The sequence below is a fragment of the Lipotes vexillifer genome, unplaced genomic scaffold (genome assembly GCF_000442215.2).
Source record: "Lipotes vexillifer unplaced genomic scaffold, Lipotes_vexillifer_v1.1 scaffold625, whole genome shotgun sequence".
NCBI lineage: Eukaryota > Metazoa > Chordata > Mammalia > Artiodactyla > Lipotidae > Lipotes > Lipotes vexillifer.
This window is the reverse complement of record NW_006771655.1, coordinates 646342-658139: the sequence shown is the minus strand read 5'-3', so window position 1 is coordinate 658139 and position 11798 is coordinate 646342. Positions and strand designations below refer to the sequence as shown.

The window sequence follows — 11798 nt, the reverse complement described above, 5'->3', positions numbered from 1 at the left end:
TCTTTCCCTCTCTGTGTGTCCTTTTAAATTTATTTGAAGGTATGTAAAGTGCAAATATGTGGTCTCTCTTCCCTGAAACATTACTGAAACGAAATCCTACCCTGTTAGGCAATATAAATAACGGTTGTAGTTTTATTACTTGTAAAATATCACAGAAGTTCAGAAAGAAAAGTTGGCCTTTTCAGATTCTACGTCGTGTGTCGTCTTTGCATTTTATGCTCTGAGCTAGGAAATCATACCTCACAAAGCATTAGTTCTGAAACTCTGCCTAAGCAGGTTGGCCAACTAGGTTCTGATTCGGCAGACCTTGCACTGGCTGGAACATTCACCTCAGCGAGATTTACGCTAATGGATCTTCCAGGGGAGAAATCCAGCAGCCTCTCTTCTTGAGCCTGTTGTGATGGAAGATCGGGTGGGCTGTACACGTGTGTCTCTTCAGAGCCCCGGGCGTCCGCCGACACGCCTGGTTGCGGAGTGTGCTGTGTTAGTTCATGGCTTTGTCCCTCCCCTCTTCCCACCACGGGAAGTTTTATCATCGCCAGCTCTGAACAGCACCAGCAGAAGCAAAACAACATTCTTTCTTTTTTTTTTTAATTTTTGGCGGTGTTGGGTCTTCGTTGCTGCGTGCGGGCTTTCTCTAGTTGCAGCGAGCGGGGGCTACTCTTCGCAGTGGTGCGTGGGCTTCTCATTGCGGTAGCCGCTCTTGTTGCACAACATGGGCTGTAGGCGCGCGGGCTTCAGTAGTTGTGGCACACGGGCTCAGTAGTTGTGGCTCGCGGGCTCTAGAGCGCAGGCTATAGTTGTGGCGCACGGGCTTAGTTGCTCCGTGGCATGTGGGATCTTCCCGGACTGGGGCTGGAACCCGTGTCCCCTGCACTGGCAGGCGGATTCCTAACCACTGCGCCACCGGGGAAGCCCAGCAACATTCTTTCCTAAATGAAGCAGCTTCTTAAGTTAAATGTTGGATCGGCGCCGCTGCCTAGGAAGAAAGTGCGGCAGAGCCTGTGGCCAGGGCCACAGCGGAGGGCCGTGGAAGCAAAGGCCTTAGACGCTGGAGGCCACTGGGGTCTGCGCTCAGGCTTTCTCCGTGGTCGCCCTGCGCTCCGCCCGCCCTGCATCTTTTCATTTGGGCACCCTGCTCCTCAGTTATCAGCCTGATTCCTGTGTGCTGGTATTTCATGGGAGGGCTGAGCTGTGCATGCCGCAGTTTAGTGGAAACTGAGCGCTCTGGGTCTGTGGGTTCTGTGGATGCTTGTTTTTAAAAGTTCTCTTGGGAGTGAGGTGTAACGTAACGTTAAAGAGCTGGAAACGATGCAGCAGAAGAATAACAAACCGAAACCACTGGCAACGTGTACAAGTAGGTTGCTTTATGAAGGTGTATTCCTGAAAAGACCGAAGCACATTGCTTCCTAGGGCTTAAAGGGTCTCTGAGGTGAATCCCGTTGGTTGTTTTTTACTTAAGTAGTGACAAAAATGCGGTAACTCCGGGATGACCGGCAGTTCATCTGCCTTTTGCAGGCAGCCTCAGCCGTTTTCTGGTTCCTGTCTCCTTTGGACATCTGATGGAAGTTGCAGGTATTTCCCAGAGAAAACCCAATATTTAGTGTATGATTTTGGCAGTTTGAGAGAACCCTGGAAGCCTGTGTGTGCTCCCGGGTCCAGGGCCGCGTGGTCTTGGAGGGGATCACGGTGAAGGGCCCTCTATCACTCACGAGCTCATAGGAGCACAGCTTGATGTTTCAGGGCCCTGCTGCCCAGTCCTTCATACATCAGATCTCAATATAGTGGCCAGAATTCAAATTTATTCAGTTGTCTGCCTGTGTGGGTTATTTTTTTTTAATAGCTCTTTTGAGATGTAATTTGGACGCTGTAAAAATCAGCTGTTTAAAGTGTACAATTCAGTGGGTTCCAGTATATTTACTGAGTTGTGCAGCCTACCTTAAGCTAATTTTAAAACATTTGTATCACTCCCCAAAGAGCCCCTCAGTCCATTAGCAGGGCAACTGCATCCCACCCCCGCCCCCTCAGCCCTTGGCCACCACTAACCTCCTTTTTCCCGCTGTCCATTCGCTGCTCTGGACGTTTCAGATAAATGGAATCACGGGTGACTGGCTGCCTTCACCTGGAGTGTTCTCAGGGTTCACCCATGTTGGAGCACGGACGAGCACTTCCTTTCTTTTTGTTGCTCGTTGGTATTACAGGGTGTGGACGTTCCATGTTTTGTCAGTGGACACTTGGGTTGTTTCCCCTCTTTGGCTGTTGTAAATAGTGCTGCTGTGCATGTTTGTGTTATCGTGTGGACGTGTGTTTTCATTTCTCTTTGAGTAGATAGATACTGTAGGAGTGGAATTGCTGGTAGTCATTTGCGGTTTTTTTTCTTGATTGCTTTCTTTCCCCCTTTGCCTGCTCTTCTGTTGCATTATTTGTCTCTTACAGATGTAAAGCAGATTAGCCATTTGGTGTGGGTTGCTTGCTCTTTAACCTTGCTTATGGTCTCTTTGCCATTCTGACGTCTTGACTTTCTGTATATTCAGATGTATCCATCTCTGTTCGTAAGGCTTCTGAGTACTAGGAAGGCTCTTCCTGTTCCGGGGGTGCATGAATAGTCTCTCATGTCATCTTCTGGTTCTTTGGGTTTGTGTTTTACGTTAAATACTTGTCTACTTGCAATTGATTTTGATGTAAGAAATTTTCCACTTTACTCATGAGCTGGAAAAGACATTTTTCCTATGTCTTGATCCATTTAGAGGGGTCACTGAAGTATTTAGGGGTGAAATGTCAAGATGATGAGCCTCTCTTTGAAACTTCAGCAAAGAAAAAGATAGCTGAAGCTAAATGGTAGAAAGATAACATTTGTGAAATCCAGGTGATGCAGGCCTATGGAGGTTCATTATAATGCTCTCTTCTATGAATGCTTGCAGCTAAAAACAGCTTTGCTGCCTCCGCACCACACTTTCCCTGTTGTTAAAATTCTAAAAGGAGTCTCTTCTGCTTGTTTTCATTAAAGTTTAAAAAAAGAAATTTCAAACTTATAGTTGGATGGCAACACCCTAAACCCATTTCCTTTACTTTCTCTACACCTGGTTTAAGCAAATGAACGATACATCCCTTTTCTTTTTCCACCATTTTATTAATGGAAATTTTCAAACACACAGAAAAGTTGAAAGTATTTTACAGCCAGTACCCGTGTACCCAGCATTTAGTCTGTTGTTAGCACTTTACCATACTTACCCATCTCTCCGTCCATCTATCCATCCATCCATCCATCCTATTTTTTGTGTCTGCGTTTCTAAGTACCTTGCAGACATCAGTACACGTTCCCTGAAATACCATACCGTGAATATTAGTTACTAGCGTTGTTTTCATTTTTTTCCTTTTGAGGTAATGTTTACACACAGTGGAATGCACAGATCTTAAGTCAACATTCTGTGTTCTGACAAATACACAGACATCTGTGTAACCTGAACTATCAGGGTTTACCATCACTCCGGAAAGTTCCCTCATACCCCTTCCCCCATCACTCCCAGCTCCCTTCCACCTGCCAAGAGGCAAGGAGTTAGTTTCGCCTGTTCTGCATCATATAAATGCAGCATATGCCCTCTTAGTACGGTTTCTTTTGCTCAGAGGAATGTTTTTGAGGTTTGTCCATATTGTTGCATCTCCGTTGTCCAATATATGAATATACTACTGACTGTATATTCATTCTCCTATTGAGGGGAATCTGGGCTTTTTCCAGTTTTTAACTATTACTTATTTATTACGAATAAAGCTGCTGTGAACATTCTTGTAGAAATATTTTTTTGGACACATGTTTTCATTTGTCTTAGGTAAATAGGAGTGGAACCTGTGTTTCGTTTTACAGGAAACTCTCAGGTCCTCCTTGTGTCTGTCTGTTGTGCATTTCTACCAGTGCTGTATGACAGTCTGGTGGCTCTGCGTTCTCACCAGCATTTGGCGATATCGGGCTTTTTCACTTTGGGCGTTCTGATGTGTGTCTAATAATATCTCATTGTGGTTTTAGTTTAAATTCCCCCGATGACTAATGATGTTGGACACATTGATGTCCTTGTTGGCCCTCTGTGTATCTTTTGTGAAATATCTGTTCAGATCTTTCGTCCCTTTTAAAATTTGATTGTTTTGTCTTTTTATTGTCAAGTTGTCAGAGTTCTTTAGATATTCTGGATACCAGACCTTTGTCACATATGTTTTGTAAATATTTTTTCCCAGTCTGTGGCTTGACTTGTCTTTTGAGCAAATATTTTGAATTTTGATGAAGTCTGATTTATTTTTTTCATTTATGATTTTTGCCTTTTCTGCCCTTTCTAAGAAACCTTTGCCTACTGTCAAGTCATGAAGATCCTTTCCTGTGTTTTCTTTGAAAGCTTTATAGTTGCAGCTTTTATGTTTAGCTCAGTGGTTCCTTCTCAGACTGATTCTGGTGTGTGGTATGAGCTATGAGTCACCTTAAGCTCCTCCCTAGGAATTCCTGCTCCACCATTTGTCGAAAAGATTTTTCTTCCGTCACTGAATTGCTTTGGTGCCTAAAAACAGTCCTATAAGTGTGTGTCTGTTCCTGCTCTTTATTCTCTTCTGTTGGTCTGTTTATTAGGCTTTATGTCGGAAACATACTGTCTTGTTTCCTGTCACTTTGTTTGTATACTGAGGTTTGAAGTCACATGATGTGTAAGCCCTTCAACTTTGTTCTTTTTCAAGATAGCCTTGGATATTCTAGATCCTTTGCCTTTCTGACTTCAAAATCAGCTTGTCAGTGGCTACCAAAAAAGTCTGCTGGGACTGTGATTGGGGTTGCATTGGACCTAGATGTCAGTTGGGTGAGAATTGGTATCTTAACATATAACGTTGAGTATTCCAGTCTGTGAACGTGGTACATCTCTCCATTTCTGAAGGTCTTCTTTAATTTCTCTTAGTACTATTCTGTGGGCTTTGGTGTGGAGGTCTTACATCTTTTGTTAAATTTTGTCCTCATGTTTTGGTTTTTGAGAGTGTTGTAAATGGAATTTCTTCGTTTTCCTTCCCAGCTGTTTGCTAAGAGTGTATAAAAATATGGTTGATTCTTGTGTCTAACCTTGTCTCCTGTGACTTTGCTAAATTCATTCATTACTTTTAATAGGTGCTTAGCAGAGTCCATGAGCTTGCAGAGTAGTAGTTTGCTGTCTGCCTTTCTGGTCCTTGTGCCTTTGATGTCTTCTTCTTGCCTGTGGCCGTCTGTCAGCTTCCAGTCCAGAGTGAGGAGAGGGGCAGCCCTGCCCTGTTTCCAGTCTTAAAAGGAAAAGAGTTCAGTATCGAGTCCGCCGTGAAGTGTGGCGCCAGCTGTGACATTTTTCACAGAGGCCTTTATTGCCGGAAGACGTTTCTCCTGAACCTTAGGTTTCTGGGTTTTTACTGTGAATATAGGCAGTGAATTTTCTCGTGCTTCTTCTGCATCTCTTGCATTGATACGACTTTCCTCTGACTGCTTGAGTTTTAATTGATTACCGCAGCCTCGGCGGGAGACTGACAGTGCCTGCTGATGATCCGACACTTTTCTGATAACTGTCTGCTTACCCTGGGAGGTGATTGTTCATACTGTCCTCCCGCGTTAAACCTCCCACCTCTGTGCCCCTCAGAGCTGATAACCGCTCGCATGCCTCAAGGAGAAACAGCTGCTTTCAGCGTGGAGCTCCCTGGTATTTCCTCCCTCGGAGGACCGCCCCCGTCACCCCGATCTGTGCCATCTTCTCATCTCCCTCCTTTCAAATGGGGAAAAGGGGGGTACCTGTCTATTGAAACCAGTCCTGCTGGGTCTCACGCCTTCTGGTTTCTCAGACGTCATCCTGTCTCTACCGCATTGTCTGTCTCTCCGTCAGTGCCTCTCGTTGCTCATTTATCTCAAGACAGGCACTTTCTTTGGCCATACGTGTCCCGCACGTGACCATCCGTCCCTCCCCCGTCTCTGCATTTCCTCATTACGCAGCTCCTGCTGTCAGCTGCCAGAGTTCTCTGTCCACTTCCTCACTCACCTCCTTTTCACATTTTGTTCTGCCTCCCCATCAGAACCTGTCGGGGTCTCCGGATGGCATCCATGTTACCAGATTCAGTGTGCCAGCCAGCGTCAGACCCGATAGGGGGCAGTGTGCCCAGGCAGACACACTCCTGTCCTTGGAAACTGGGCCTGGGCGGGGGTGGGAGGGTCACCACTGCTGAGCCAGCCTCCGGGTTCCCAGGGATGACAGAACAGCGCTGCGTGAGAAGTGCAGGGTGCGATCCATCAGGGCCGTGTGCCTCCAGACCATCGTCAGATCTTGAGGAGAGAGTGAGGTGACTCGGAGGTGGGAGCCTGAAGGGTGAGACTCTGGGCAGGATGGGCCTGAGCCTCGTGGGAGCAAGCGTGGCTGTGGAGACGGCCCTCCCTGCCCTTCCCAGCCACGGGCCCAGCCCCTCCCAGCCCACGGGCCCAGCCCCTCCCAGCCATGGGCCCAGCCCCTCCCAGCCATGGGCCCAGCCCCTCCCTGCCACAGGCCCTGGAGGATCTGGGCCCGAGGGAGGTTATCTTTACTGCACATCATTGCCGTTCTGGGTGGCGGTTGGTCTCTCCCGAGTTGTGTCGGCCTGATGTTGGAACACTGCCTGTGCAGGTGCTGGACTCGAATCAGCCGATGAAAACAGGCCGAGGCCGCGTCCCCTGTGCTGGAGGTCACGCGTGATTGTGCCCTTCAGTCCAGGGTCAGATCCTAGAAGGGGTTGGCAGCTCCCCTGAGATGCTGCGGGGCAGACAAGCTTCAGGCTTGTGTGGTTCTTTTTGAAGGAAGGTTAGTTTGTAGCTGCAGGCAAGAGAAGTGATTCTCATTTGTGTAAAAGCAGCTGTGATTAAATTACTGTAAAGAGCTTGGAATCATGCAGTTGATTTTATTGCCTATTCCAGTCTATGTAATAGCGATATCTAAATTTTTTTCCACAAATATGAGTTGCGTCACTTTGGATATAACTCTTGGCTGACACCCAGTAGTTGGGCCCTGTGCTGAGCACGTTGGGCTGTCAAACCCATATTGAGATGACTGATACTACGCATTTCCCTAGAACAGTTTGTGTCTTTCTATGGGGACCTGTAGAGCTCACTTGCTCACTGTAGTAGTTTGGTTTTGAAACTAACCTACGTGTGTTTTTAAGTTACACCATTAAGGTCAGCGACAGCCGAGTGGAAGGAACCCTTTCGGGTAGCCATGCATTTAGTCTGGTGTGCGGACTTTCACAGGAGCGTTCCTGTTCACGGTGGAGCTGCTCTCGGGACTCCGGCTAGTCCGGCCTCGCAGGTCCCCTGGGCTGTGATGCATCTGGGTGTCTCTGTTCTCTGTGCTGCGCTCAGCTCCAGACAGAGCGTGGCTGCAGATCGTTGTTAGGGTGGCGAACGGGTCTGTGCTTAACCCCGGCTCAGCGGCACTTCCCGTAGCCCAGGTCGAGGCAGGCTGCGCGTGAAAGTCATCTAGATGCTTGGCGCTGGGCTCTTCCTGCGTTCCAGAATTCTCTTTGCCCCTCCATCTGAACTTACCCCAGGCAATTGCCAATGAAACCAAGGGGAGAGTAAGGAGAGAGTGTGGGTGTGGGGGCCTCCCAGGGAGATGGGAGGTGAAGTAACAGCCACGCAGGGTCCACCGTGTCTGTTCTTGTCTGTGGGCTGCTGTGCACACAGTTCGTAACCCACCGTCTTCTGAGCGGGGGTGGGGAGCAGGGAGCGAAGGAAGGGGATCGAGGGCTGACTGCGTGCTGGAGTCTGTAAGTCCCTCCTCACACCAGGGTAGCCGTGAGCCCCGTTTACAGGCAGGAAAGCAAGCTCTCCAGAGATGCAGTCATTCAGGGAACGCTTGGGGGCCCGTCACATGTCAGGTACAGTTGTAAGTGCCGGGGTGACAGCTGTGAGCCCGAAAATGAGGCCTCCGTCTGGGCAGGGCTCACATTCCAGTGAGTTTAGGGAGCAGCCAGGGAGCAGATGAAGGCAGTTCTGGGTGACCCCCCGGGGGGGCAGTGACAGGGTGCCACATGTGGAATGGGGGGGGCCTCTGAGGAGTGGGTCCTCCTTGCGGAGTGCAGGGCGACCTGCCGACGGCTTGTCCAGGCCTCACAAGCAGCGAACTTGACCCGCTCTCTTGGCCCCAGAGCTCGCAGTGGGGAGCCCGCCCGTAGACATGTGTTTGCACACACGAGCGCATTGTGCCTGTTGACGGGGATACACACAGACGTGGGGTTTTTTCCTCCTTTCAGCTGACACTGAAGATGTGTGCATCGTGGAAAGATTGTTCTCAAGCAGCTTAGTGGCCATTGTTAGCCTCAAAGCCCCCAGGAAGCTGAAGGTTTGCCACTTTAAGAAGGGGACCGAGATCTGCAACTACAGCTACTCCAACACCATCCTGGCCGTGAAGCTGAACAGGCAGGTGGGCCGCGCTCTCACCCCACTCAGCTGCCGGGGCCTCTGGCCTGTGTCTCCGAGTTCTCAGTGGCGCCCCTCGGACACAGCCAACCGTTCCCAGGCGGCGTTTCTGGTCCCTCTGGCCATGCTTCTGCTCACCTGACCCCCTACCTGGACTCAACTCTGTTTTCTCGTCTCAACAGTTTTGCTCAGATAGCCCCATTCCTGACGATCCCCTGGCCTCTGCCGTTTGCTTTACTCATCCCTCAAGACATGAACCTTCTTTTGCTTTTTATAAATGTTACTTTTTTAAAAAATCTGTGAGCATCTTTATCTTTCTTTTTTTTTTTTTGCCACCTCTTGTGGCTTGCAGGATCTTAGTTCCCCTGACCAGGGACTGAACCCGGGCCCTGGCAGTTGAAAGCACCGTGTCCTAACCACTGAACGGCCAGGGAATTCCCTATCCCTTTAACTGTTAATTTAACTTCTAAGATGAAGGATTTATTACTTTTTTGTGTCTCTCCCAAAACCCACAAGAATGTCTGGCCCGGAGTGTAGACCTGGTGGCTGGCACTTGAGTTTATTCCATGAGATAGTCACATGGCTTTGGCTTACAAAATACAGCCTTGTCCTTAAGGGCTGTCACTACGTTCTGTCAACAACCAGTTCTGTGCAGGGAATGCTTGTTACGTGGCCTCGGGTGGCCCATGCGTGACTAAAGTGGACACCCCTGATGTGGTTGAAACTGGGTCTGTTGACAGAAAGGTTGGTTAAAATGGTAAATTACAAAGTGTAACACGTTGGACTTTTCATCCCCTTGGTGCATCAGCTACACATCCATCTTCCTTAAAATGGAGCGAGAACTTCGACACCTGCAAAATAGTCCGGGTGTAGAATTTTACAGTTTTTTAAAAGCCCTAGTTTTTATTTTCATCCTGCCGTGCCTCATTCAGCATCGGTTTTGGAAACCTTCGCCAAACCTGTCCCAGGCTCTAGACCTGGTTTTCGTGAGGGGAGGGCCGAGAGCGCAACAAAAGCAAACCATGTTTTTCTTAGCTGGAGACCAGTTTCTATAAGGTTGAATTAACTCGTACAGTTGGAAGTCCTGGTAGCGCCGGCGGAAGCAGTTGTGGGTACAGACGCCACCCTGGGCGAGCGGGGGCTGTGCCACGAGCACCCAGTGCAGGGGTTCCGGAAAGGACACAGCGTCTTAGTGCAGGAGTCTGCTAACTGGCGGTCGGGAGCGAGCGTCATACTGGCTCTTCCTTACGTTTGGCTTTCCGTGTTCTGTTGTGTCTTTTCCAGAGGCTGATCGTGTGCCTGGAGGAGTCTCTGTATATACACAACATCCGGGACATGAAGGTGCTGCACACCATCCGGGAGACGCCCCCAAACCCCGCAGGTGAGCGCATGGGGACCAGACAGGTCTGCCTTTCTAAGAGCTGTCAGTGAGAGAGATTTTCTTCTCCTTTTAGGTTCCACAGCTTTTAAAAGTATTGATCTTAAAGCAAGCTACCGTCCTTCTGGCTCTGGTCTTGTGACCACATAAATTGTTGGTTCGGTCAGCCTCCAATTTTGAGGTTTCTAACCAGTTCCAACCAAAGGGCTTTAGTCTGTTTTTACAGTCCTGCTGTCACCTACGGTGGCGGTTTGGGGCCAGTGATACGACGACCAAGGTCGCATCAGAGCTCCCCTTGATTCCCGTGTTCTTGCTAAGTGCTGGTTCTGGTGACACTTGGAGGGTCTGACCCGCGTTTGTTCCCCGTGTGTTGCTCGCAGGCCTGTGTGCGCTGTCGATCAACAACGACAACTGTTACCTGGCGTATCCAGGCAGCGCGACCATCGGGGAGGTGCAGGTCTTCGACACCATCAATCTGGTGAGGTTCTTTGGTCCTTGGAGAGCTCTTTACAACACCCCTTCTTCCTAAAAGGAGGGCCAAGGAGCCTCTGCCCTCCTCGTTTCCTGGGCATGGTTTCCGCTGCCACCCTCTCCGTCGCCGAGCAGGTCCAAGTCATCCTGCCTCCGGACGTGTTCCTGTCCCCGCGGTGCTGCACGCCTAGCGGCACAAGTGCTAGAAGCAATGGAGAAAACCATAAAACTCCATGGAGACATTGCTTTGCTTATTTTTAAAAGGTTTTGAGCAGCATTTCCTTGGACCCCTCACCCCTGGTTAATCAGGGGGTTTTGGTGTCTGTGTTAACTGTGCTGGTAGTAACAGCCGGTGGGCAGCGCAGGGCACGGCAGTCATGGTGTCACTTTACCCTTCCTTCCAGAGAGCTGCAAACATGATCCCGGCTCATGACAGCCCTTTAGCCGCACTGGCCTTCGACGCCAGTGGAACCAAGCTCGCCACTGCTTCCGAGAAGGTAAGGCTGCTGCAGCCCTGTGGAAAACTGGGTCACCTCTGTTCACACAGTTAGTTTGCTAACCAGCAAAACAGTTTTGTACCAGCTAGCTCACATCCAGGCACAGTCCACGGCCTAGAGGGCGGGTGCGGGGAGAGACAAGGTAGGGCTCCATGGCCGCGCTCGCCTCAGTGGAGCACGTGTCATGGCTGTACATGTTCAGCTGTCATTTATTTGGCCATCCTTCTGGGATGCTTTAGTGTTTCTAGTATTTCAGCTCTATTAATATATATTTATAGTAGTAATTTTTTTTTTTTTTTTTTTTTTGCGGTACGCGGGCCTCTCACTGCTGTGGCCTCTCCCATTGCGGAGCGCAGGCTCAGCGGCCATGGCTCACGGGTCCAGCCGCTCTGCGGCATGTGGGATCTTCCCGGACCGGGGCACGAACCCGCGTCCCCTGCATCGGCAGGCAGACTCCCAACCACTGCGCCACCAGGGAAGCCCTATAGTAGTAATTTGAATATAGATAGTGTATGTAAGTCTTACGTATAAATTTTCATGGTCACCTCTAAACATTAACATGAGTTTCCAGTGAGAAGGATTTTGGGGTAAGGGGACGTGGCCCTTTTTAATCTCCCTGCACGGAGGACAAAATGGCTTGGGCATCCCTTCCGTTTGCCCCCTTCTCTTGGCCCCGTGACCCTGGCGCGCCCTTGTCCTCTCCCAACTCAGCTGCTGTGTCTTCTCCCTTCTCTGCCTGCTCGACGTTCTCATTGCTCTCTTCTCAGTGCCCACTGCCTAGTTTACTTTGATAATTTCTCAATGAAAACGTAAAGGAGCCCCCTCCTAAGTCACCTCTCCCCTGGAACCAGCCGCCCAAATGAGGTGCATAAATGTCGGCTCACTTCTCTGCCTTTCCCGTGTGGGTCTGGACCCTCACACCCACTTTCTGTGATAACGATGCTACTGTTTATGGGTCACTCACTAGACCCTTGATGTTCATTTACCTCATTGATCCCCTCGGTAAGGTAAACCTTTCCCTCCTTCATAG

At 49.5% G+C, this 11798-nt stretch overlaps 1 protein-coding gene across 2 annotated transcripts in view; it reads left to right on the top strand.

Moving 5' to 3' along the window:
* WIPI2 (WD repeat domain, phosphoinositide interacting 2) overlaps nt 1-11798 on the top strand; it is a 31062-nt gene that overhangs the window by 10947 nt on the left and 8317 nt on the right. For both annotated transcript variants that reach the window (XM_007447083.1, XM_007447084.1), the window contains exons 3-6: nt 8257-8426; nt 9707-9803; nt 10181-10278; nt 10676-10768. In XM_007447083.1, the coding sequence (XP_007447145.1) occupies nt 8257-8426; nt 9707-9803; nt 10181-10278; nt 10676-10768 (458 nt within the window). The remainder of the gene's footprint in view (nt 1-8256; nt 8427-9706; nt 9804-10180; nt 10279-10675; nt 10769-11798) is intronic.